At 35.6% G+C, this 23,090-nt stretch overlaps 1 protein-coding gene across 3 annotated transcripts in view; it reads right to left on the bottom strand.

The window, feature by feature from the left end:
* The window catches only part of ABCA9 (ATP binding cassette subfamily A member 9), a 153,042-nt gene extending 130,413 nt beyond the window's left edge, over nt 1-22,629 (bottom strand). Inside the window, exons 1-18 of one of the 3 annotated variants that reach the window (XM_045570770.1) lie at nt 22,339-22,629; nt 21,166-21,266; nt 19,747-19,951; nt 18,616-18,777; nt 16,330-16,430; nt 15,708-15,934; nt 11,104-11,245; nt 9,939-10,124; nt 8,270-8,417; nt 6,794-6,956; nt 5,737-5,795; nt 4,652-4,762; nt 4,161-4,336; nt 3,827-3,946; nt 3,443-3,581; nt 2,542-2,632; nt 1,495-1,634; nt 918-1,034 (exon numbers count right to left, since the gene is read on the bottom strand). In XM_045570770.1, coding sequence (XP_045426726.1) covers nt 918-1,034; nt 1,495-1,634; nt 2,542-2,632; nt 3,443-3,581; nt 3,827-3,946; nt 4,161-4,336; nt 4,652-4,762; nt 5,737-5,795; nt 6,794-6,956; nt 8,270-8,417; nt 9,939-10,124; nt 11,104-11,245; nt 15,708-15,934; nt 16,330-16,430; nt 18,616-18,777; nt 19,747-19,951; nt 21,166-21,261 — 2,383 coding nt within the window. In that variant the 5' untranslated portion in view covers nt 21,262-21,266; nt 22,339-22,629. The remainder of the gene's footprint in view (nt 1-917; nt 1,035-1,494; nt 1,635-2,541; nt 2,633-3,442; nt 3,582-3,826; nt 3,947-4,160; nt 4,337-4,651; nt 4,763-5,736; nt 5,796-6,793; nt 6,957-8,269; nt 8,418-9,938; nt 10,125-11,103; nt 11,246-15,707; nt 15,935-16,329; nt 16,431-18,615; nt 18,778-19,746; nt 19,952-21,165; nt 21,267-22,338) is intronic. The other 2 variants (XM_036407702.2, XM_045570769.1) reach the window with 2 other exon arrangements.
* Between the last annotated feature and the right edge of the window lie 461 nt (nt 22,630-23,090).

The following is a 23,090-nucleotide window of genomic DNA, read 5'->3' as shown; positions in this document are numbered from 1 at the left end:
ACAATATAAGCACAAGGTTATGTTCATCATGTTGACATTTAATAAACTCACTGATAAAATACTCTGAATGCTTATCAAAAGAAGACTTCCGTCAACGGTAATCTCATCTGCCAGTCTTTAAAAGGGCACAGAAAATCGTATATGTAACACTATTCTGAGAAATTTCAAGAAATCTTCTCCAGAGAAGTAGTCAAGGTACATTCAAGGTACATTGATGCCAAAATGTCTACTATTAAGCCATCAATCATTTAGAAGTCCAGGTAAAAAATCGCCAGCTCTGAAACCACAAGACCGGCACCTGATTTCCAAATATATGACTTACAAGTGGCATAACTTGGGGCAAATCACTGAACTGGTCTTAGGTCTGATTTTCTCAGGTTTAAAGGGTGCCAACGCCACTTGTTTGAATGATTATTGTAAGGACAGCAATGCCATTCAGCCACACATTGATAAAAGTGTCTGGCATAAACCCTCTATAAATGACAGCCCTTACTATGATCACCCATTAAAATACACAAGAGCCTAGGCCATTCCGCCATTGAGACCTTACTGGAATTTTGTCTATGAACAAGCTAAGAGCAATTTTTATAAAATATATCTGCTTAGAGTTCATGACCTCAATTGAGGGCCTTTCACATCCTCAAAGTATCTAAGAAGTGAGTAACAGAGGATAGAAGAAAACTGCCACGAAAGGAAACAAATATTTGTAGTTTCTAAAGATAAATTTGGTATATTCCAAGAGGAGTCTGTGTTCAGTCCTAGTAATGAGGAATTAAGGGCTGTTCTTCCCAAACAGCAGAGACAGATTTGGAATTAGTTCCTTTCTTTAGTGTGAATAAGGTATAAGCATTATAAATACTAATTGCTATATAATCACTGGGAAATTGATTTTATATGAATTATACAAATAAATGTACCTTGCTCAACCGTTGATATTCCTTCCACTTTCATGAAGACTTCACTCAGGGTTGATACAGAAATGTCATAACTCACCACACCCTGGACAGAACCCTTATCAAGATCACTGAAAAGGTCTAAGGCAACAGACAGGAGTAGATAAATTTAAAATACCATATGGATAACTAAACTTAGTGAATTAACATATTTAAAAGATGATGCAGAATATGGCTCATAAAGTTTACTTCTTTGCAATATCCCAATAAGGGAAACCAAAATTACACTGGAATGCTCTTCCCCTCTGAAATGAATGTCAGACTTCTCCTTTTATCCTCACACTGTCTGCATTTTATATTCTATTCTCAGCCCATGAACTTTCTGCAGATATATTTTTAGGAAATATCTCCTCTATACCACAAATCAACATGTAGTTCCACTCATATTCTGGGTCTTTCTTCTGTACTGGTAGAAGACTTGTAGCTGCTCCCACCAAAAGCTACCTCTTGACTTGTGCTCTTTGGACATCTCATGGACTTCCCAAAATAATGTAGGCACTTATTCCCAAATTTCATTCTATTGAAATAATATTTAAGTTACCTGGAAATTTATCTGTACTTTCTGCAGGCAAAGTATACACAAGCTTTTCTTTGCTTTCTATGTTTAATTTAGCATCCGAGACGTGATGATTAATAAAAGATGTTATTCTTTCTGGATCACATATTTCATTTCTGTACAAACTAATGTTTGAAAGAAAAGACAATTCATTCATGTTTCCTCCAGTGCTATCACAAAAGAAGAGCTTTCTATTTAATAGCTAACCTTTGAGTACTTTACTTGGCTTTTAGGGAATAAACAAATGAGTAGATAATAATAAATAATAATAATAATAATAATAATAATAATAATGCCACTGATTAGAAAAATCTTCTGATTTATACAGAGAAGGTATATAAACTCAAAATAACTAAATTTTATAAACAAATGCATGATGGATTTGAAAGCTGATATATATCAAGTAGGAAGACAAACAGAGGGAGGTGAGGACAACAGACAGAAGAAACTTCTTAGGAAATATCATTAATACACCAGACCATGCAGATACCAGAAATTAGTGCCTAACAGAAAAACCTGGCCAATGAGCCAGAGAGTTTGTCTTTTAAATCCTTTCTGCCTGCAAACATTTTCTCGGTAGACATAGTCCTCTTTACTCATTGCCACCAGATTGACACCCATTTTTGATACTAGCTTCTGATATTTGACTTTGTACCCTATGAAATAAGGCAACAATGTCACAGGATTGCATGGATCACCTGAGGAAACTGGAGGGTGGAAAGTGGTCCATGAAGCAGCCCTGCTATGATCTATCAGCCTGGACTGATAATTTTGTAATTTTGATTATCACAATGGTTACAGGGAAAACATTTGGGAAACATTGATCAATACAGGTTGGCAGAGCTAAGCACAAGGCCAAATCTCCCTCATAATTGTCTACCTTTCTGATTACCAATATTAAAATCTCTCTCTCTCTCTCTCTCTCTCTCTCTCTCTCTCTCTCTCTCTCTCTCTCTCTCTCTCTCTCTCTGTGTGTGTGTGTGTGTGTGTGTGTGTGTGTGTACACATGAAATTTATTTGCAAATTCTTTACCTTAAGTGATATCCAAGACCCCATTTTCTCTTCAGAAAGCCAGAAGAGCCAGCACACTTCAATCTCCCATTAGACATGATCACTTTTCTATCTGAGTAAAAAAAGCAAGAGAAAAAGGATGATAGAAGTCATTTCTTCCCTCCCTAGAAAACAGATGACCAAAGCTCAGATTTCCAAAAGAAAAGTGTTCTATGAGGCATTGCTATATCAATGATCCATTTAAAATGTTGAAATACCTCTTAAAATTGATGCATTTTAAATGAGCTTATGAGTTCCATTTCATTTTAGTATTCTCCAAAATGTAAAAAAGTAAAAACAGAAATTACATGGGTGCATTTTCTTTTGTTTTTAATCCTCACTGGAGGATATTTTCCCCTTGATTTTAAGAAAGAATATGAGAGAGAGGGAAAGACAGTGAGAAATACTGATCTGAGAGAAATACATTGATTGGATGCTTCCTGCAGGGGCCCCAATCAGGCCTAGACTGGGGAGAAGTCTGCAACTAAGATACATGCCCTTGACCAGAACTGAACTGGGACCCTTCAGTCTACAGGCCAACACTCTATCCACTGAGCCAAACAGGCTAGCACTACATGGGTATATTTTCTATGGGACGGTAAAGAACCAGTAGATATTTTCAACCAAATATACATATTAAAGAATAGTTGGATGTTTAAATTAATTGAAAGCCCATCTGGGGGAAAAAATCACAACTTTTTTTTATTAGAGGTCAAACTCTAGCAATCATATAGTTGGCGAGGAATTCTATAGTGAGAGTAGGCTCCTGTCATCCCCCAGATTGGTAAGCAACAGAGGCACACCAAGGTAATGAGAGCAGGGCTCTGGGAATAAATATTGCCCAGATTCTTTATTGTGATACCAACATCAAATCAACCCTCACCAGCCAGGATGTCAGCCTCATCCATGGAATTGGTGCTCAAGAGGATCACACGGTCTGCTTTGCGCTCCTTGAGGAAGCTCCACACTTGCTGCCTTGAAAAGGGATCCAATCCAGCAGTTGGTTCATCCAACAGCAAAACCTACCGAGGATGATGATATATAAAGTATGTCTTTCTCTCATGTTACCTATTTCCTGATGATAGCAAGAGTAACCAAAACAAAGACCTATCCAACTGTGTATGTCCAATATACTCATATTCACAGTTACAGCAGATTCTCTCTTGTACATTACAAGGAAAGCACTGCTCCTTTCAGAGGTAAAAGAAGAGCTTGGCTTTTCATTGACAGTCCATCTGCATTCCTCCCCATGCACAGTGGTGCTTACTTTTGGATCTCCTAAAATGGCTATTCCAAAGGTCAGCTTTCTTTTCTGTTCTTCAGTTAAATGTTGAGCAGGGTTATCCTGAATGTTTTGTATGTCCATCTCCAATAGAATTCTTTGTACCTGTAGGAGAAAATATACGAAGCTCAAAAGGCAAGATGACTCACATGGTGCAATTTTAACTGTTCATTATAGCATTTTTTTTTTAATAGAACCTCAATGCCTAAACACTATTCCTAATAGGACAAGAAGGTAAGTCACTGAGGGAACTTCTGTGGTCATGATTTAACTTGATACATGGTAGACAGTTTAATTAGTCCCAAGCATGCCCATCTACCTCTTGATCCACTTCCAGTGGCGGAATCCCTTTAATTTTAGCAAACAGCCTGAGATTCTCCTTCACAGTAAGTATGTCAAAGTGAACATTGAATTGAGGACAAACACCAGTTATCTTTCTGATTTCCTCCAAGTCTTGCATTTCAGAGAGATTTTTATTGTAGATTGTAACTGATCCTAAAAATAGAAGTGAGAAATAATTTGACTTCACAATTTCTTAACAACTATTGTAGTAATTATTCTTAACCTAAATGTGAGCTCAGAGTAGTGTCTATTTCCCCTGGGATATGATGTATCAATGGAATAAAGATAATAATTTTCATAAAAATTGGGAAATATATTTTAAATCATGTATTTCTGGTCAATAACTTTAGATAAAACAAACATTATTTTCTCTTAAAGAGAGAAATATAAAGCCTGAAATGAGAAGGCTACATATGACCTCACTCTATTATCAGATATCTTGCCTTTGAGGAACTTCTTTTTGCTCACCTTCTGTTGGGACAGACAACCCATTAAGGATGTTTAGCAATGAAGATTTGCCAGCTCCACTGTGGCCCAGAATTGCTGTGATTTGACCTTCATATATGTCAAAAAGCAAACCTGTTTTTAAAATAAAATATTAACATCCAAAAGAGCATTAGACAAGGCTGGATCTATAGACAAAAGTAAGAGACATATACATTTACATATTCATATATACACATGCATGTAAACTGTAAGTAAGTAGAGTGTTAATATTTGGAATTAGAGTTAATTTTATCTTCAAACAAGAGGAAATCCTTGCAGAAGTAGGAGATGTTTGGACTTAAAAAGTCCACAGTTGTTGATGAGTGCAAAAGTATTATAAAATGTGCTCTGGAAAATGACATAATAAATTTAAAAATACCTCAGTATAGCCTTAGCCAAAATTAAGAAAGAAACCACAGATCTATAGTGTTTGATGAGAAAAACCTGGAGTAAGAATATACTTGCTGATACAAGTACATTAAATTATCAAATAAAGCTCTAATTTCAAAGAAATAAGTAAGTCTGAGTGAAGGGGTGCTGCATTTGCTAAAAAATAAACACAAAGGTCAGAGAACTCTCCACTTTTGGGAAGATCTATGGCTTACTTAAATATTTGTTACAAAAATTGTATTTGTTAGGATATTTAGTATAAGATGTGTTGGCTCATTCAAAACTATAAACTATGCCACTGGCTTGTGAAATTTCATTCCTGGTCAATGGTGTTACTCATCTTGTTTTAGTTAATCTCACCAGCACAGGTAAACTATGTGATTTTCTGGCTAGTATAAAAAATTGATCAATTTTAAGTCTAAATATTCCTTCCAAAGAAAATAAAATATTAAAATTCATCTTTAAAAAAAAGTGAACTTGCATTTTTATTATATGATCCTGTTTTTGTAGATCAATATATCCATAAACCATCCAAAAGGATTTTACATCCAGTTCTTAATCATAACTAATTTCCACGTGGTGGAGTTACATTGTACTTTTTTTTTCTTTCTCTTTCTGTTTTATTAACCTTTTCTAATGTTCACATTGATTTTTCCCAATTAAGTCCATTTCTTTACCTTTCAATGCTTCTACTTTTCCAGACTTTTCTTTATATTCTTTTTTAACATTTCTGATTCTGAAATGACAAAAGAGGTGCTTACTTAGACAACACAGAAATAAAAATGATACAGATCATGAGCAACCCTAGACAGGTGCAGTCATCCACTTGGTGTGAAAGAAGGGATGGCATCCCCAGTCTACTTAGGAAGGCAAAGACTTATTTTTGATAAATCATTTCCCCATGAAATAGAACAAGTTTCTTTAGAAAGCTGTGATGAAATTACTAGTGTTTTGCTTAGAAAAGTAGAATGCTCTGTAAATCATCCTCACTTTCTTTAGTCTTAGAACATTGGGTGATTTCCCCTGGCTAGATTAGCATATGTATCTGCATTCAGTAACCATTTTTTCCCAAATCCTGTCACTTGAATTTTCCTGAGAGTTCCTATTTGGCCAGGAAATCTGCTTTAGATATGACTGAATTTTTCCCTAATCATAAAACAATTCTCAAAATGAAAATGCAAACTTGACACGTCCACTTCCTCCCTTCTCACTTCCTCCTCAATCAATTGCACTCTGGATTCTGAACCCATTACTCTCGTGAACCACTTCACATGGAAGTTATTGGTGGCCTCGTAATCACCAAATGCAACCAGTACTTTTCCATCCTTACTTACTTATGGGTCACCATTCATGACCTTCTCTGGGTTAAAAGTGCTTACTTTCAAGGTCACATTCCATTTTATTGGTTTTCTCTATGTATATTATTGTTCATCTCATTCTAGACTCTGTTGATGTGTTCATCATCGCATTGGTTTTCATGGTTTCAACACCAACCTAATGTTGACTCCGTCATTGGTCCTGAGATTTAGGCTCACATATTCAAAGGTTTGCTGGATTTCTTCATACAAATATTATACACACACACATACACACACACACACACACACACACACACACACACACGTGCGCACGTATGCACACCCCTCTAAATCAGTGGTTGTCAAACTTAATGCATCTTGGTATTCTAAAGGGAACAGCCTGTACCCATCCTTTAATTAGTATAAGTGTAATTACCTGATGGCCTCCTTTCCTTGAAATTCTGGAGCTATTGGTTCAAAATCATCAGACGTATGCTCCAGATCTGTTTCTTTATCAATGATCTTATCAGTCCTTTGGTGTTGGAAACAAGATGATGAGTTCAGGAAAAATAATGGAGAATAACGGCGCTCATTTCCATCTAATTAATTGAGAAGCAATAAAAACATCGGATCAGTAACATTAAAACAAGTGAGAGAAGAATCCTTGTTCATAACAGTGCAGAATGTCTTAGACTTTTAAGTGTCAGAGAAATTGTTCTAGCTTCCTATTACTGAGCATATTATTAAGAAAACTTGATAATTAAGAAATGAAAATCCAAAGGAAGTAACATTATCACAAAAGTTAAAAGACAGAATATTCAACAAAGCATGAATCAAAGGCTTGAATGAAGTTTGGTCTCAAAGGTATTAAGAACAATGAATAAAACCAAATATTTGGGGGGAAGCCTTAATATGACATAATATTAATTGCAAACGTATTTGTGAACTTAATGAAGCATCTGACTACAGCAATATCATGGAACATAATACTAAAATCTGTATGGTACATGAATTAAAAGTACATAGAGTATATTTGTTTAGGATGAATATATGGTCATTTTCTAGATTAAAAGAAAAAAAAAACCCACAAAGTAGAATTTGTTACTAAGGGCCTTCAAGATATAAAGCAGAAGTGATAAAAAGACAGGTGTACATCAAAACAATCTCAACTACAGTCCAAGTGGAAGGAGTATAAAAAATAAGATAAATAAGTAAGAAGACTGTGCAAGGATAAAAGCATTCTGATTCTAGTGTATGTGAAGGAATTCTGGGTGTATGTGAAATTTTTGGTTGTTTGCAAGATAAAGGAAATCTAACTGGGCAGTATGCTTCTGTAAGAATGAACAATATAGGAAAACTTTTCACAAAGACTCTGAAAATGTCCTAATATTTCTGTAAGGGGCAGATATCTCCCTTCTGAAATGTGAGGTACACACTGAATAGTTCACAACTGAGGTCTAGTTTTATTTAGTTAACAATATGTTCCACATTCTTATAAGAAAAACACATTTTTATTAGAAAGTACTTCCATGTATTATGGCCCTATACTGTGTAAGTCCAAACCATTTGAAGAACTAAGTTATTTCAGCTAGTTCTAAATAGATCCTAAATATCATTATTTGAAAATACTTTCAGGGATCCTTGAAAAAATTAAAATTATTTAATATAATATAGTTATAATATGTATTAAAATGATCATCACTGTCTATTTAAAATGTGTATTATATTAAAGTCAGAATTATGATTGTTTTTACATAAATATTTTTTCAGACCATTAAAATCATGAAGTAGAAATAAAGAACATAGACTGTGATGGGAAATAATTATTACTCATCATTTCTTAAAACATATTTATATGCCCTTAAGAAAAAAATCTTTTAATGTGATCAGAGAAAAATACTCTATTACTTACAGGGTAAGATTTTGTCCAAGTATAATGCCAATACATAGTACCAAAAAGCATCAAAAGCCAACATGAAAAAAGTTGCTATCATTTTATATGAGTCTCCCGATGGGTCAGGAAAAGTTACACCAGTCATATTAAAATCCATGTGGATAATCTAAGATTCAAACAAAAATAATAAATACTTAAATTAAATAAACAAAAATAATTCAGTGAAGTAGCAAGAATTATCACTTTATTGGGTCGCTCTTTGAAGAAGTCCTTTAATGAAGTTATTAGGAAACTATTCCTATTTTATAGCAAAGGGATATTAGGAAATACTGATTTAAAAAATACCATGGATATTCATGCAGAAAAATTAATATTATCTCTACCTAGAAATACACAAAAGTTATTTTGAAAAGAATTTTAAATCTAAATATAAAAGTGGAATCATTCAAGCTTCCAGAATAAAAAGGTAGAAGAATATCTTTATAATATTGGGGTAGGCAATGATTTTTTAAAACAAATTAATCTATATAAAAGAAAAACTTAACTGGACTTTACCAGAATTAAGAACTTCTGTTCATCAAACAAAAGCACTACTATGAGAGTAAAAATGCCAGCAACAAATAATTGCAAAATGTCATATAGTCAGCATGACTAAGGAATTCCTACAGAGCATCAGGAAAAGATAGAAAAGGTAGCAAAAAAATGATGCAAAGGCTTGAATCAATTTATAAAAATGAAAATGCAAAAATACATCCATCCTCAGGGAAATGCAAATCAACTCAGTGATGATTTATCATAACCTATCCACTAGAATGGCTAAAATTGAAAGACTGAAAATGTGTCTAAAGATGGAGGACGTTTAAAGACTGGATGATGTCTAAAAACAACGTTCAATAAACAAGCCAAACTTTCAAAAATACACTTGTAACAATATCATTTAAAGGTGAATATAGGAAAAACTGAAAAATTACATTTAGGTTCACATACTTAAGTGATGATAAAAAAGAAATTAATTTTCACACAACTAAACTCTAGGAGAAAGGAGTGTTTAAAGGAGCTTCTTGATTTGGGGCAATTTTCTATTTCTTTATCTAGTTCATGAACCCTTGGATTTACCCTTTAATTATTGGTTCAACTCTGTATGTATGCCTCGAAAGTTTTCCATATTTGAGCTTTCAAAAAGAGGTATACCTAGAAATTTAAAAAAAACTAGCAGAATACCTTATGTGAAGCAAAAATACATTTTTTATCTATAATGACTTATAATAATAAAAGCATAATATGCTAATTAGACCGGACATCCTTCCAGAAGACCTTCTGGATGAAGCCTGGGCTGCAAGGGAAGCCCAGGGTCGGGGTGCCTGCTGGTGGCCACAGGGAAGCCTGGGTCCCGAGTGCCAGAGGGGAAGTTGATGCCAGCAGCTGGGGAAGGAAGGCCTACTCTTGCACGGATTTTGTGCATCAGGCCTCTGTATAGAAATAAGACAAGACAAGACTTCAAATGAAGACATATGTGAGATGTGAGCTGACCATTTTTTCCTACAATGTAATAACATTTTCAAATTTAGCTTTGGAGTAGAACTGTTTAGATCAAAAGTTCTTCATCTCAAAGTGTTGACTATACAGAGTCATGAAGTATCAAATTCTTCTGAAACACTAATAAACAACCAATTAACTATCCTCTCACCTGGGCCATTCCAGCAGTGAAGGCAAAAGGGCTAAAGATACTCAAAATCCACTCCAAAGATGAAGGAAGTTGTCTATGCAACACAGAGAGTCCCACACCACCCCAGAAGAGAGTGAAGAGAAGCACAACGAAACTGGTGAGGGCAGTTTTCTTGATCACCACGCTCATCAGGAATGTTAAAGCTATCTGAAAGAGAGAGAAGACAGGTAGCTGTTATATATAATTGATTCACTGAGAAACACTAGTAGCACAATTAACTAAGGGTCATAACATCTTTATGAGTGAGACAGTGATGAAAATATTAAAATATAATTATACTCAGTCATTCTTTCTCAATCCTTTTATATATAGGATCCCTTTTTGTCCTATTCAAATGTTGGGCTTTTGTTGCTGAGGATAGGGTGAGGGGGGATTGGGAAGAATTGCTCAGTGAAAGGGTGGAAATGCAGACTTGCAAAAATGGGAAGAAACTAAAGTATTAAAGAGTGTTGAGATGCCTTCTGCAGGAAACACCCCGAAAGGTGGGAGAAAATAGAGGCTGTTGTTCAGAGAAGGGAAAGGAGATTGACAGATATCATGGCAAGGTGGGGTGTTGGAGGGAGAAGACTTGTGTAAAGCTATCACGTGACTGGGAAGTTTGGAGAAAAAAGATGGGTTCCCTCCTTAAGTGCATCCTTATTAATCATCTACACAAATCTTAGATAATTTAGTCAAATATTTTTTTTTCTTTCTTTTCTTTTTTTGTTAATCCTCACCAGAGGATTTTTTTTTTTTTTTAAGAGAGAGTGGAAGGAAGGGGAGAAGACACACAGAGAGAAACATCAGTGTGAGAAAGACACACCGATTGGTTGTCTCCCACATGCAGCCTGACTGGGGTCAGGGATTGAGCCCTTGATCAGAATCCAATTGGGACCCTTAAGTCTGTAAGCCTATGCTATACTCGCTGAACCAAACCAGCTAGGACTATTTTTTTTGATGCATTTCATTAATTCAGATCTTTATGAAAAGTGAGGTCCAACTTTATTTAGATTACATCATTTTCTCACAGTCAGAGGGACTTTCTCAAACACAAAATGCACATAAAAGAAACGACTGCTGAGACAATTCTTGCTACATATAGCTAAGACCTAAAGCAGAGAAAGTGGTCATCATGGCATGAACTTACCAAGGATAAGCCATATAAGAAAAAAAGTATAAATATGACCATGAAGCCCGTCATGACTATCATTTTGGTGGATGTTATGATCATTGCAATGAATATGGAAATAATGAAGATGAAGCCAGCATAGATTAAACCCCAGGAAAACCTAAAGACAAAACATTTTTGCAATTATTTTAACTTTAGAATGAAATACTGGAAACATAAAGTATCTAAAGAATAATGGCCTGATTGCCTCTGTGCCTGCCACCTAGATTATTAACTAAAATATCACTAATAATACACTGGCATGGCTGTATCTCCTGGGTAGGTGTTAGCTCTATATTCACATACTGTATAAACAGTATGAACATTGCAAAAATATTATCATCTTATATGGATTCCATATGGATTCCTCTCCAACTTGCCTTTACCAATCAACATATTCAATAGTATACACTGCTATATAATATTTCATTAATGAGTATATCTCAAAGTTTTCCTGCCAATAAATATTTTGGGTGTTTCTTTTCTTTTAATGCAATGTTTCTGAGAGCTTTCTTCTATTTGTCTTTTTTGGGGGGGAAATGCAAAAACATTTCTCTTAGGTAAAATCGCTGAATTAAAGGGGATAAGCACTTTGTATCTTCAGTTTAATTATATATTACCAACATGTTATAACTGTAAAATTGGAAGAAACTTGACAGCTGCCGATCAATTGAGTAACCATGGAAGCACTGGGGGCGAATGATAATTTGACCATTCTTGAGATCTTGGCCAGTAGCAAATTCCATAACCCCACTAAGCCTATTCCATTCTTGCCATCCCAAGAGAGGCAAACCAAACTGACAATGAGGTATCATCTCACACCTGTCAGAATGGCTATCATCAACAAATCAATGAACGACAAGTGCTGGTGAGGATGCAGACTGCTGGTGGAAATGCAGACTGGTGCAACCACTGCGGAAAACAGAATAGAGTTTCCTCAAAAAATTAAAAATGGAACTCCCATTTGACTCAGTAATCTCACTTCTAGGAATATATCCCAAGAAATCAGAAACACCAATCAGAAAGGATATATGCACCCCCCATGTTCATAGGAACACAATTTACAATAGCTAAGATTTGGAAACAGGCTAAGTGCCCATCAGCAGATGAGTGAATTAAAAACAGTGGTACATCTAAACAATGGAATACTACATTGTGGTTAAAAAGAAGAAACTCTTACCATTTGCAACAGCAAAGATGGACCTGGAGAGTATTATACTAAGCAAAATAAGCCAGTTAGAGAAAGATATCACATGACCTCACTCATTTGTGGAATATAATGAACATAAACTGATGAACAAAATAAAGCCAGAGAAAAAATATTTTAGAATATAATAGAAGTAATCCTATTACTTGCAGATTTTTAATATTTCATAAAAATTTTGTGATATTATACTATTTTAATATAGTTTTGGTAATATTTGAAATATTTTTTCCTTGAAATATTAATGTTTATTGCATGTAATATTTTATTTAAAATCATTTTTCTTGAAATATTCATGTTTATTGCAAGTAAATGGCTAATTACCTTGTATCTACAATCTGGAAATAGATTTGTATATTGTATAAAAGTAAATAAAAATAAAAATAATAAAATCTCTAAAAAAACAACAACAGTGCATGAGGGCTCCCGTTTCTCTACATTCTTATCAACACATGTTTATTGATTTATTGATGATAGCCATTCTGACAGGTGTGAGAAGATATCTAATTGTGGTTTTAATCTGCATTTTTCTGATGATCAAGTGATGTTGAGCATATTTTCATATGTCTATTGGCCTTCTGTATATCCTTATTTGGATTCTTTTTCCATTTATTAATTGGACTATTTGTGTGTTTTTTTAGTTGGTTTTTTTGTTTGTTTGTTTTTGTTTGTTTTTTTTTTGGTGTTGAGTTGCATAAGTTCTTTATTTCTTTATAAACTTTGGATTTTAACCCTTTACCAGATGTATCTTTGGTGAGTATGTTCTCCTATTCAGTGTGTTGTTTTTTCATTTAGTTGATGGTTTCTTTTGATGTGTAAAAACTTCAAAGTTCCATGTAGTTGCATTTATTTTTTATTTTGTTTCCCTTGGCCAATGAGGTATGTCAGAAAAAAATATTGCTATGAGACTTCTTTTTAAAATTCATGTCTTTACAATGATTCAGACTGACTGGAAACATAAGCATTTTTTAAAAAGCATAATATGTTCTGCAGAATCCACTTCCTGAGAACAGAAGGAACTACAATAGGTAGGAATTGAAAAACCACAGGGTAAGGGAATTACAAGTACAGGAAACTCAAACATTATCTAGAACAAGGAACTCATTGCAGAGTTGGGGGTAGGGGGTGAGAGAGATGTCATTAAACTCAAGAAAAACTTCAGCATGAAAACAAAACAATTCAGACAACACATTTAACTCATATGTGGAATCTAAAAAACAAAATAAACTGATGGACAAAATAGATCCAGAGACACAGAAACATGAAACAGATTACCCATCTCAGAGGGAAGGGCAGGGTTGTGTGAATGGGTGGAAAGAGATTAACCAAAGAATTAATATAGATATATGCATAACCCATGGACATAGACAATAGTATGGTGAAGGCCTGGGGTGGGGGTGGGTGTGGGCTAGAAAGGGTCAGTGGGGAGAAAAAGGGAGCATCTGTAATATTTTCAACGATAAAGATTAAAAAAAAAAAGAATATTGATTACATTTCACATACATTATGTAAGTTTTTAAAAGCTGTCATAAAATTTATTTGCAATAGACATCCTATACTTAATGAAAAGTTTCAGAATCTATTGCCTTCTTAGTTTCCAGTTACATGCATCCTGGGGATGCTTTTAAGAAGCATTTATCCTGAGATTGAATCCCCATGTGAATATCCAATGCCTTTCCGATTCTGATCTAGAGTTGACTTGGTCCTACCTACTTCAGGTGACCGCACAGGTGTGTTCCACAAGACATGCCCTGGACTGAAAGAGTGTCTTCACACAGAACTCCCGTCTTTTCCCTCCTCACAGATCCATCTATTTTTTTATATTTCCCAAAGTCTCACTACAAAATACTCTTTCCTTTTTATTGAAAGACCCAGTTTTCTCTTTTTCTATTTCACATGTCATATTACATATCAGAATCAAAACTCTCTGCTAATAAAACACAATTCATAGGAAATTGTAATTAAAAAAAAAAAAAGTACTTGTAATTCCCTTACCCTGTGGTTAAGTCAAATTTCCTAGACCATACTTTCCTTTTATTGATTAAGGTATTACATATGTGTCCTATCCTTCCATTGCTCCCATACCCCCCCCTCTCACGCTCTAACCCCCCAGTTGTCTGTGTCCATTGGCCAGACCTATATCACACTTTTATTTCAGAGGACATGTGGCTTGTAAAAGATTGGTCAATAAATAGTTTCTCATCTATCACAGATAGTTCCACATTTCTAAACTATTTTCTGGACACGAGGACTATGGAGACATGTCTCCCAGGTTTCAATTCTGAAAAACATCAGGTGTCTTTGGGGGTAAAATTAATTGATCTTTTTTTATTTTCCTAGAGACTATGGACTTTATAACTGATTGTATTGCAGAATTCTCTGTTTGGACTCAGCACTTAGAGTTTCTATAGTTTGCATTTTCATCTATCAAGTCTTACCTATTAATTATTTTGCTAGGTCTTTGCTTCTATTCCTCAATTATTTGTTTTTATTTTATTATTATTATTTTTAATCATCACCTGAGGAAATGTTTATTGATTTCAGAGAGAGAGGAACATCAATCAGTTGCCTCCCATGTGCACCCTGACATGGGATTGAACTGCAACCTAGGCATGTGTCCTGACCAGGAAACGAACCTGCCACCTTTTGGTATAGAGGATGATGCTCCAACCAACCCAGCCACCCAGCCAGGGCTGTTCTTATTTTAATTCAAACACACATAGAGCTACTTGTATTTCAAAATTTCATAATCACTTCAAACTATTCATGGCATAGGGAACGATATAAATATATCAATATATAAAGAAAATGCTCTTATTAAGCCCTGCTATGTGCCAGCTTCTGTGTTGTGCGTGTTGGGAACATTCCATAGACAATCTCTTTTAACCCCAACATAAAAACTCTCTCTGTTAATAAAACACAATTCATAGGAAATTCGAGGAGAAGTAAAGTGATATTTAGTTGCTAAAAATATATATATATTCCTGATGGCCCAACCTCTGAACGCAAGCTAGCCTTTATTAGGTCATACTTTCATCAACACAAGGAACTGTAAAGAAATCAAATGACAATGGTGGGCAGACCTAGCCAGAGAGTTGCCATAAGGGCACCTGGGTTGTAGTCCCAGCTCTGGCAATCATGGGCCAGGGGATACTGGGCTACTCTTACCCTCTTTGATGAGTATAACAGTGTTAGCTTAACATACTCTGGCACAGAAAAAGTGCTCAGCAAATTAGGGTAACTGTTTTGCATGGCAAAATTTAACAAAGACGAAATAAAAACGTCAGAACAGAAGGAAAATGGCCAATGTATGGAGTTCAGATCATAATGTCCTGAAATGGTAATACTTTCTCACTGCTTCTTTATGTCTGTCACTCACCAAAATGCTGAATCTTGCAGACCCATCATTTTCATCAAATCCTTACTCTTTTTTCTCTCTTTGGTAACACCGAATGATGCAAAATATATAAACGAGGAGAAGTAAAGCAAGCAGTAGAAAATAAACATCTCATTTTGAAGGAAGCCTTTAGCAATAAAAGGTAATGTCTTCATATTTATAGCAGTGACTGACATCAGCTCTTCCATCACAGAGTGATCTGTCAGGATCTTAAAAAAGAGTTTAAAGACACAAAATCACTTTTTAAAGTCAAGAATCGAGAAATCAATAAGCTATGGGGATTGTACCAATGTCAATTTCCTGGTTTTAATACTGTCCAATACTGTCCCATGGTAATGTCAGACATTACCAATTGGAGAAACTGGGGGAAGGACACACAGACCTATCTGGGCATTGTTTTTGCAACTTCCACTCATTCCATTACTACTGGAAATTTTAAAGCAAAAAAAACAAAAGCAATGTGTTCCTTTACCTAAAGCCCATTACACCCTATGCACACCTGCTTCCTTATATAACCATGTGGAAACCTGATTATGTATCACCTTTCATCAACATTTTGATGCTTCTGGCATTAATTTGCATTGTTTATTAGGAGTTTTCTTACTTCTATAATAGCAGCATTAATGGCAGTTTGTAAAGTCACAAATCCTGAACGCCAGTATTTGGCCAGTGAACATGGTTCATTTCCTCCATACCAGCAATGAGCTGTAAAGCACAAAAAAGGGCAGATTTAATATTACAGGATGAATGCACTTTGAGAACAAGAAACAAGAATCCAAGAGAAAACAATGTAGAAGGGGACCCACCAGTCAGGACTTTCAACCACATAGAAAAAAAAAAGAAAGCAGCAAATGAAAGTTCTCGATGAGGCAAGTTTATTCCTGGAGACCATAGCATGCATAGGAAGCTTAGAAAAGGAAATCTTCACCCATACTGGACCCCTTGCTGTGCCTAAAAACACCAAATGCACTCCAGGGCTAGAACTTCTTTTGAGCTCACTCTCACTCTAGAGTAGGGGTGTTGAACTCAATCAGAGAAGGGGCCAAAATCTAAAATCCAGCCTAAATCGCGGGCCGAATGGTTTACTGAACAGTCATAAACTGTCATTGTGATGGAAACGCAGCGGAGTGCAGTGATGACAGCGCGGTGCGGGCCACATTGCAAGGCCAGGTGGGACGGATTTGGCCCGCGGGCCTTGTGTTTGACACATGTGCTCTAGAGGAATTAATGGTGAACTCCTTCCCTCCAGCCTGCCCTCTTCTCAAAAGTGAACTCATTATAGTGGTCTTTTCTGGCCACCATAAATAATCGAAAATAGCTCTTTCAAGCTCTATCTTCTATTCCTGCTTTATCTTACTCTGTTGCTTTACTGCCACTGGACTGTAATGATCCGTGCTAGCAGGCTTATCTAAGTATGTTTTCTTTACTTTAATCTTCAAGGCCAAGAAAAATGCGGAACACACAATAGACCATTATTGAAGAGATAGAAAAAAAAAACAGATATATTAGTCACTTCGATTCTGCTTCTTAAGGGGTCCTCAAATATCTTCACCTCTTTCTAAGGTGCCTCCACTCTGGTCTAAGCCACCATCAGCTCATTGGTATGTTTTATAGCATTCTCCCTGACTCCTCTGCAATCCATCCTCAAGGCTATGTCCACACTGTTACCTTAGACTCAGAAATCTAATCACGCCTCTGAGCCGATTACTGTACCTGGATGGCTCTCCATTGCCCTAGGACAGTGGCTGGCAAACTAATCAGTCAACAGAGTGGCAAACTGCAGCTTGTGAGCCAGTTTGCTGACCATTGCCCTAGGATTAAAGGGCCCTGCAGGCCGAAACCAGTTTGGCTCAGTAGTAGAGCGTCGGTCTGCAGACTGAAAGGTCCCAGATTCGATTCTGGTCAAGGGCATGCACATTGGTTGGGGGCACATCCCCGATAGGGGGTGTGCAAGAGGCAGCTGGTCGATGTTTCTCTCTCATCGATGTTTCTAGCTCTCTATCTCTCTCCCTTCCTCTCTGTAAAAAATCAATAAAATATATTAAAAAGACAAAATAAAAAAATAAATAAATATAGGACCCTGCAGGATCTAGGCCTTTAGAAATTTCAGCCTCATTCTCCCATCACATTCCTTCTAGTGTTCTCTATTCAGTTATACTGCTCTTCTACTGTATATATTAGCTGATGTCCTTCACCTTGCCCTTTTCCTCTCTAAAAAAACAATGCCCTTAGCACTGTACATGTGCTATACCTTCGGATGTTTGTTAAAACATCATCTCCCCACACGACTTCTCTAATCCCAAGCGTATTATAAACTCTGGTCCAAGTTGCTTCAAGGACTTTCCCTTGCACTTACCATTAGCATATCTCAATATTTGTCTATTCTGCTAGATTGGGACCTATCACTCTTGGTCACCCTCTGCATCCTTGCAGTATCCACGTGAGAGCTCACTACATACAGACGTTGGGTGACTCCATAATCTTTTTTTTTTTTTTTAATATATTTTATTGATTTTGTACAGAGAGGAAGGGAGAGAGATAGAGAGTTAGAAACATCGATGAGAGAGAGTCATCGATCAGCTGCCTCTTGCACACCCCCTACTGGGGATATGCCCACAACCAAGGTACATGCCCTTGACCTGAATAAAACCCGGGATCCTTCAGTCCCCGAGCCGACGCTCTATCCATTGAGCCAAACTGGTTTTGGCTCCATAATCTTTTGTGCATCATCCTATAGTGGGATAATATGCTTAACCTTGTGAGAAGGTTGCAATAACACATGCTTTTGAGTGTTCTCATATGCCATTGAAAGCATCTCTGGTGACCATGCCAAAATGTTCATGTGAAAAACATGAAAAACATCATAATGATATTTTATAGGAAAAATCACCTGAGAAATATTCTTCCTTCAAAAATGGAATGCCAGATCTATGAAAAAATTTTAACTTGTAAGAGAAAGTGTCACTAAAGATGATTCCCACTGCATTTGGGAAATTGTTCACAAGTAGTTCGTCCAAAGATTTTTGATTTGGTGCCCCAATGACTTTTGTTTCTGTGAATTACAAAGCATAAACAGATAAGATTGTTAGAATTTTACTAAAACAGAATGTGATATCTAATTGTATCCTATATTTTCCACTAGAATTAAAATCTTTTTCCATTTACATAAAACTTATGTCAAAAGGCAAAGGGGAATTTTTTATTTTAATGTTTTAGGTTATATAATCAGGAGACATGCATTAGAAATAATGTTAAGTCTTAGGGCAAGTTTTAGGTACATAAAAGATTATACCAGGATAAGTATGCATAAGAAAGGATAATTGGTATGCATAAGAAATTAGAGTTACTGAAGCAAATACATCTCTCCTATGATCTTTGCTTTACTCAGAAACCAAGAGCACAAAGTGACTCTATATCTAACAACCAGGAGTTTTACCTGTTAAAAATTAAGAGTTAAAAATCAGGTACCTAGCTCACCCATGAGTGAAACACATGGTGCTTATATCAGTTATATGACAATCTCATTTAGAATGAAGGCCTTGAAAGATGCTTACAAAACAAAACAAAACAAAACAAAACAAAACAAAACAAAACACACCTGATACAGATTATCTTTAGACTACTCATCCTAACTTATTATAGTTTTGAAATTATTATGTAATAACTATGGCCCAATTTGTTTTATTTAGATGATTATTTCCCCTAAGTTACATAAATCTTAATCATTGTATTCCTGTGTAACACCCACATATTCTTCCTATTCACTATTCTATAAGTCTGGGATGACAAATGTATTGCTTTAGTTAAATTTCAATAGAAATGTAGGCCTCCCTAACTTGGACCCCCATCAAGCTGAAAAAGAGTTCAATAGGTTAATTGTTGTTAAAGAAGAAACTAACCAAGTTTATATGCTATTTTAATACCTAAATAATTAGCTTAAGTTCAAATTAAACATATACACATCTTCCCCAAAATTTAAAACAGTATCAGTAATTCCTTTGTCTTTCGTATACTTACTTACCTCTCAAAAAGGGAGCAGATCCTGTTTTATTCATTATCTGCTTAGTTATATTAGAGATTGGTGTATACCCAGCAATCATTAAAGAGCTATTATATTTATCTACCCTTCCCAGGTTCTGAGAAGGCTTTCCAGGAAGCTGGATATTTTCTTTTGTATATGAAAATAAGCCCATATATAGTACTAGAAGTACTGGAAAGCCCCATTCCTATAACACAGAAGGGGGAAAAAAGAAGAAATTTATATCATATTCCATTAAAGAGCTCAATTAACACCAAACAACTAAAGACAAATTCCAGTGTTGCCACAGCATTGCTCTCCATCAGAACAAAAGGAACTCAAGAAAAGACACATAGTGAGAAAGTTGCCAAAGATATCATTCTCCATAACAGAACTACACCTTTTCACTAAATCATGAACCAATGGACAGACCGTCCTATAAGATAAAAGAATGACAATCTCTGTATGTATGGGCATCAGGTTCTAAATTCTACAAGACACAATGATCCCAGATAAGTTTTATGGTGGCAAAGAGCAATACCCTTGTCAGTTGTCAAGGAAAATCAAAGAAAATGAAAAGGAACTGAGTGTTAGAGACTGTCTAGTGTTTCACCATTATCGGTCATCTCTTCCTGCTTGGCACATGCTAGACTATATTTCCAGGCTCTCGAAATCAAGTGGGACCAAGTGAGTCAGTTACAGCCGATGGAAGGTAGGCAGCAGTGATACAGGCCACTTCCAGGCCTGGGTCATGGAACAACCTAGGCCCTTCTATACCTGATCTTCTGACTGGATGCATTGGATCCAGTGAGTTTCCAAGGCCCAAGGAGAGGGCAGAGTCCCTAGAGGAAAGCCTGGGTTCCTAAATGACTGTGTGGAGAAGATCCCTTCACCTACCCAACCCACTTCACTTTCCTGCCAACCTTACTTAGGCTGTAAAAAGAATGGAGCCACTGTGATTTGGGGCTGTTACCTGTAGATAGCCCACCTACCTAATTCAAACTGACAATCAATGATGTTCCTTGGTCTTAATTCTTAGAAACAGACTCTATGTAGATGATTCATGGCCTTGAAAATAAATCCCTAAAATTAAAATTCTTTAATTTCTGCCAGGCACTACTTTTATTCTTTCTTGACTCTAAGTGTATTACATGCAAATTATAGTAGCTTTAATAGTTGTTGCACTTTATCACATAATTAAATTTTCACTTAACCTCATTTTAAAAAAAATGAGTCAATATTTTGTCTTTACAATTTTACATTATTTTTCTGGAGTGCTGTGAGTCTCACAATTCAACAAATACAACGAGACAACTTGAAAATCAATACATCTAGTCTGTTACTTAAAATATAAAATGAGAATCGTTAGGTAATAAAATACAATAATGCTGACTATAGAAAGAAGAAAACTTTCAAACATACCAGTAAGCTCTCTCTTTTCATCCTCCATTTCTTAAGCAAATTTTTGCACAGAAGTGCTTGAGTTTGTTCATACACATTTTTCTTTTTCCTGTGCATTTAGCCTATTCATTTAAATGAACAAGAAGAAAGTAAACATCATGGAGCATAAACCAGAAAAAAAATGTGTAATAAGAAAAACCTTGATCATATCGGGGTGGGGAATATTTCCTACCTTTAAGAACTGGAAAAAATGGATTTAAAATATTTGAATAACTCACCATTATAAAATTATACATCAAATATACGCACTGCAAGTTATTTGGTGGGGAAGTAAAATGATTATGATCACAATTTTATAATAATAAAGTATTACAATGGAAAATACATCATTAGATACCAGAACTTGTAAGATGCTTCACATTTTTGACCTTTCATAATAGAAATGCAGCTATATGAACAGCGTATCTGAATTGTATCTTATGACTAATATTTTTATTCTTTGCATTTAAATAGAAATTCCAGAAATTATATCGAACTTATTAAGTTCTTCTGAATAATTATGTCCATGAGATGTAACCCCAATGAAATATTTTGTGGCATTTACCTTCCAGATTGACTTGAACAACTTTTGTCAAAAGAGATAGGCCATGGATAATAATCCAGACATAAACTACTTGATACTTGATTTTAATACACAGGAAGATTGAAACAATCTATGTCAATTTTCTGAATTCTGAAGTCCCTGAATAACTGAGGAAACAAACTACAAAGTACACTTTAGAAAAAAGAAAAGAAAAAAAATCACATGGGAATATAATTTCGCCCAAATGTTTGTAAGTAAACCAAGAGATAATTTTTTTTTCAGTTTTTGAAATCTCAAAATTAATTTGAGACTTGTATATGAAAATATTCAGACTAGCATAGAAGCAAATTTTTTTTACCATTTTCCTATATTCTACTCTTGTGTTTATATAATATACTTGGTTGGGAAAAAATAGAAAAATTTAATCATAAATCATGTATTTAGAAAAACATCACTCATGCCCTTACTCCCACTGGTGTCTGTGTCCATTGGTTAGGCTTATATGCATGCATACAAGTCCTTTGGTTGATCTCCCCTTCTGCCGCCCCCCCCCCCCCCCCCGTGTCCACCCACATATTTGACATAACACCACAACACAGAGCTTTACTTACTGAAAAATCAGAAGTACTCTGGAAACCACTCTCAAAGCACTGTTCTCTTTTTGTCTAAGGCAACGATTAAAAGTTTTTGATTGCCACTTCTTCATTTATTCCTTAAATGGGGACCCACTCCCAACAGTTCTTAACTCAGGCTGATCTCTGAAAAGGGGTGTAGTCAGACCGAGCTGCACATGATGCACTTGTTTTCTTTCTTACGCCAATTATTCTGCACGGAAATGACTGTTCTGTGGTTGGTTGAGAATAAAACAAACCCTGTTTTTGTGCACTTGGCCTTTCAACTCCAGAGCTCTGGGGGACAATGGTAAACAAATGCAGCAAGTCCTTCAGACATGATGAATAAAGATGGGAGGGGGGGGGTAGCATGATGACTGAGTAAAATCAATAACTAAGCAAAGTAAATTTGTATAAGGACTCTTTTGCTATTTTTTTTCACTCCTAATGCCTAAACACAACTGCCAATGATATATCTGACTATTTCAGATGAAATATGCACCATGTACTGGAGCCAAATTTCAAATTTTGCCTAGAAAAGCTAAGCAATCTATAGTTTGCCATGGAGAAACACCTAAATTAGACAAATGAATAATAAGGTCCTTCTCCCTCATTCCTCGGTTCATAATGAATACCAAATTTCATAAGGCAATAGAACATAATAAAAAAAAAAGTGGATTTCTAGGGACTAAAAAACATAGAAGAATTTTAAAAAAAGATTTGGGTCAATTTTTATGCATGACAACCAGTCA

Source organism: Pipistrellus kuhlii, unplaced genomic scaffold (genome assembly GCF_014108245.1).
Source record: "Pipistrellus kuhlii isolate mPipKuh1 unplaced genomic scaffold, mPipKuh1.p scaffold_m20_p_37, whole genome shotgun sequence".
Lineage (NCBI taxonomy): Eukaryota > Metazoa > Chordata > Mammalia > Chiroptera > Vespertilionidae > Pipistrellus > Pipistrellus kuhlii.
Note: the sequence above shows the minus strand (reverse complement) of the source record. Positions and strands in the feature narration are given on the sequence as shown.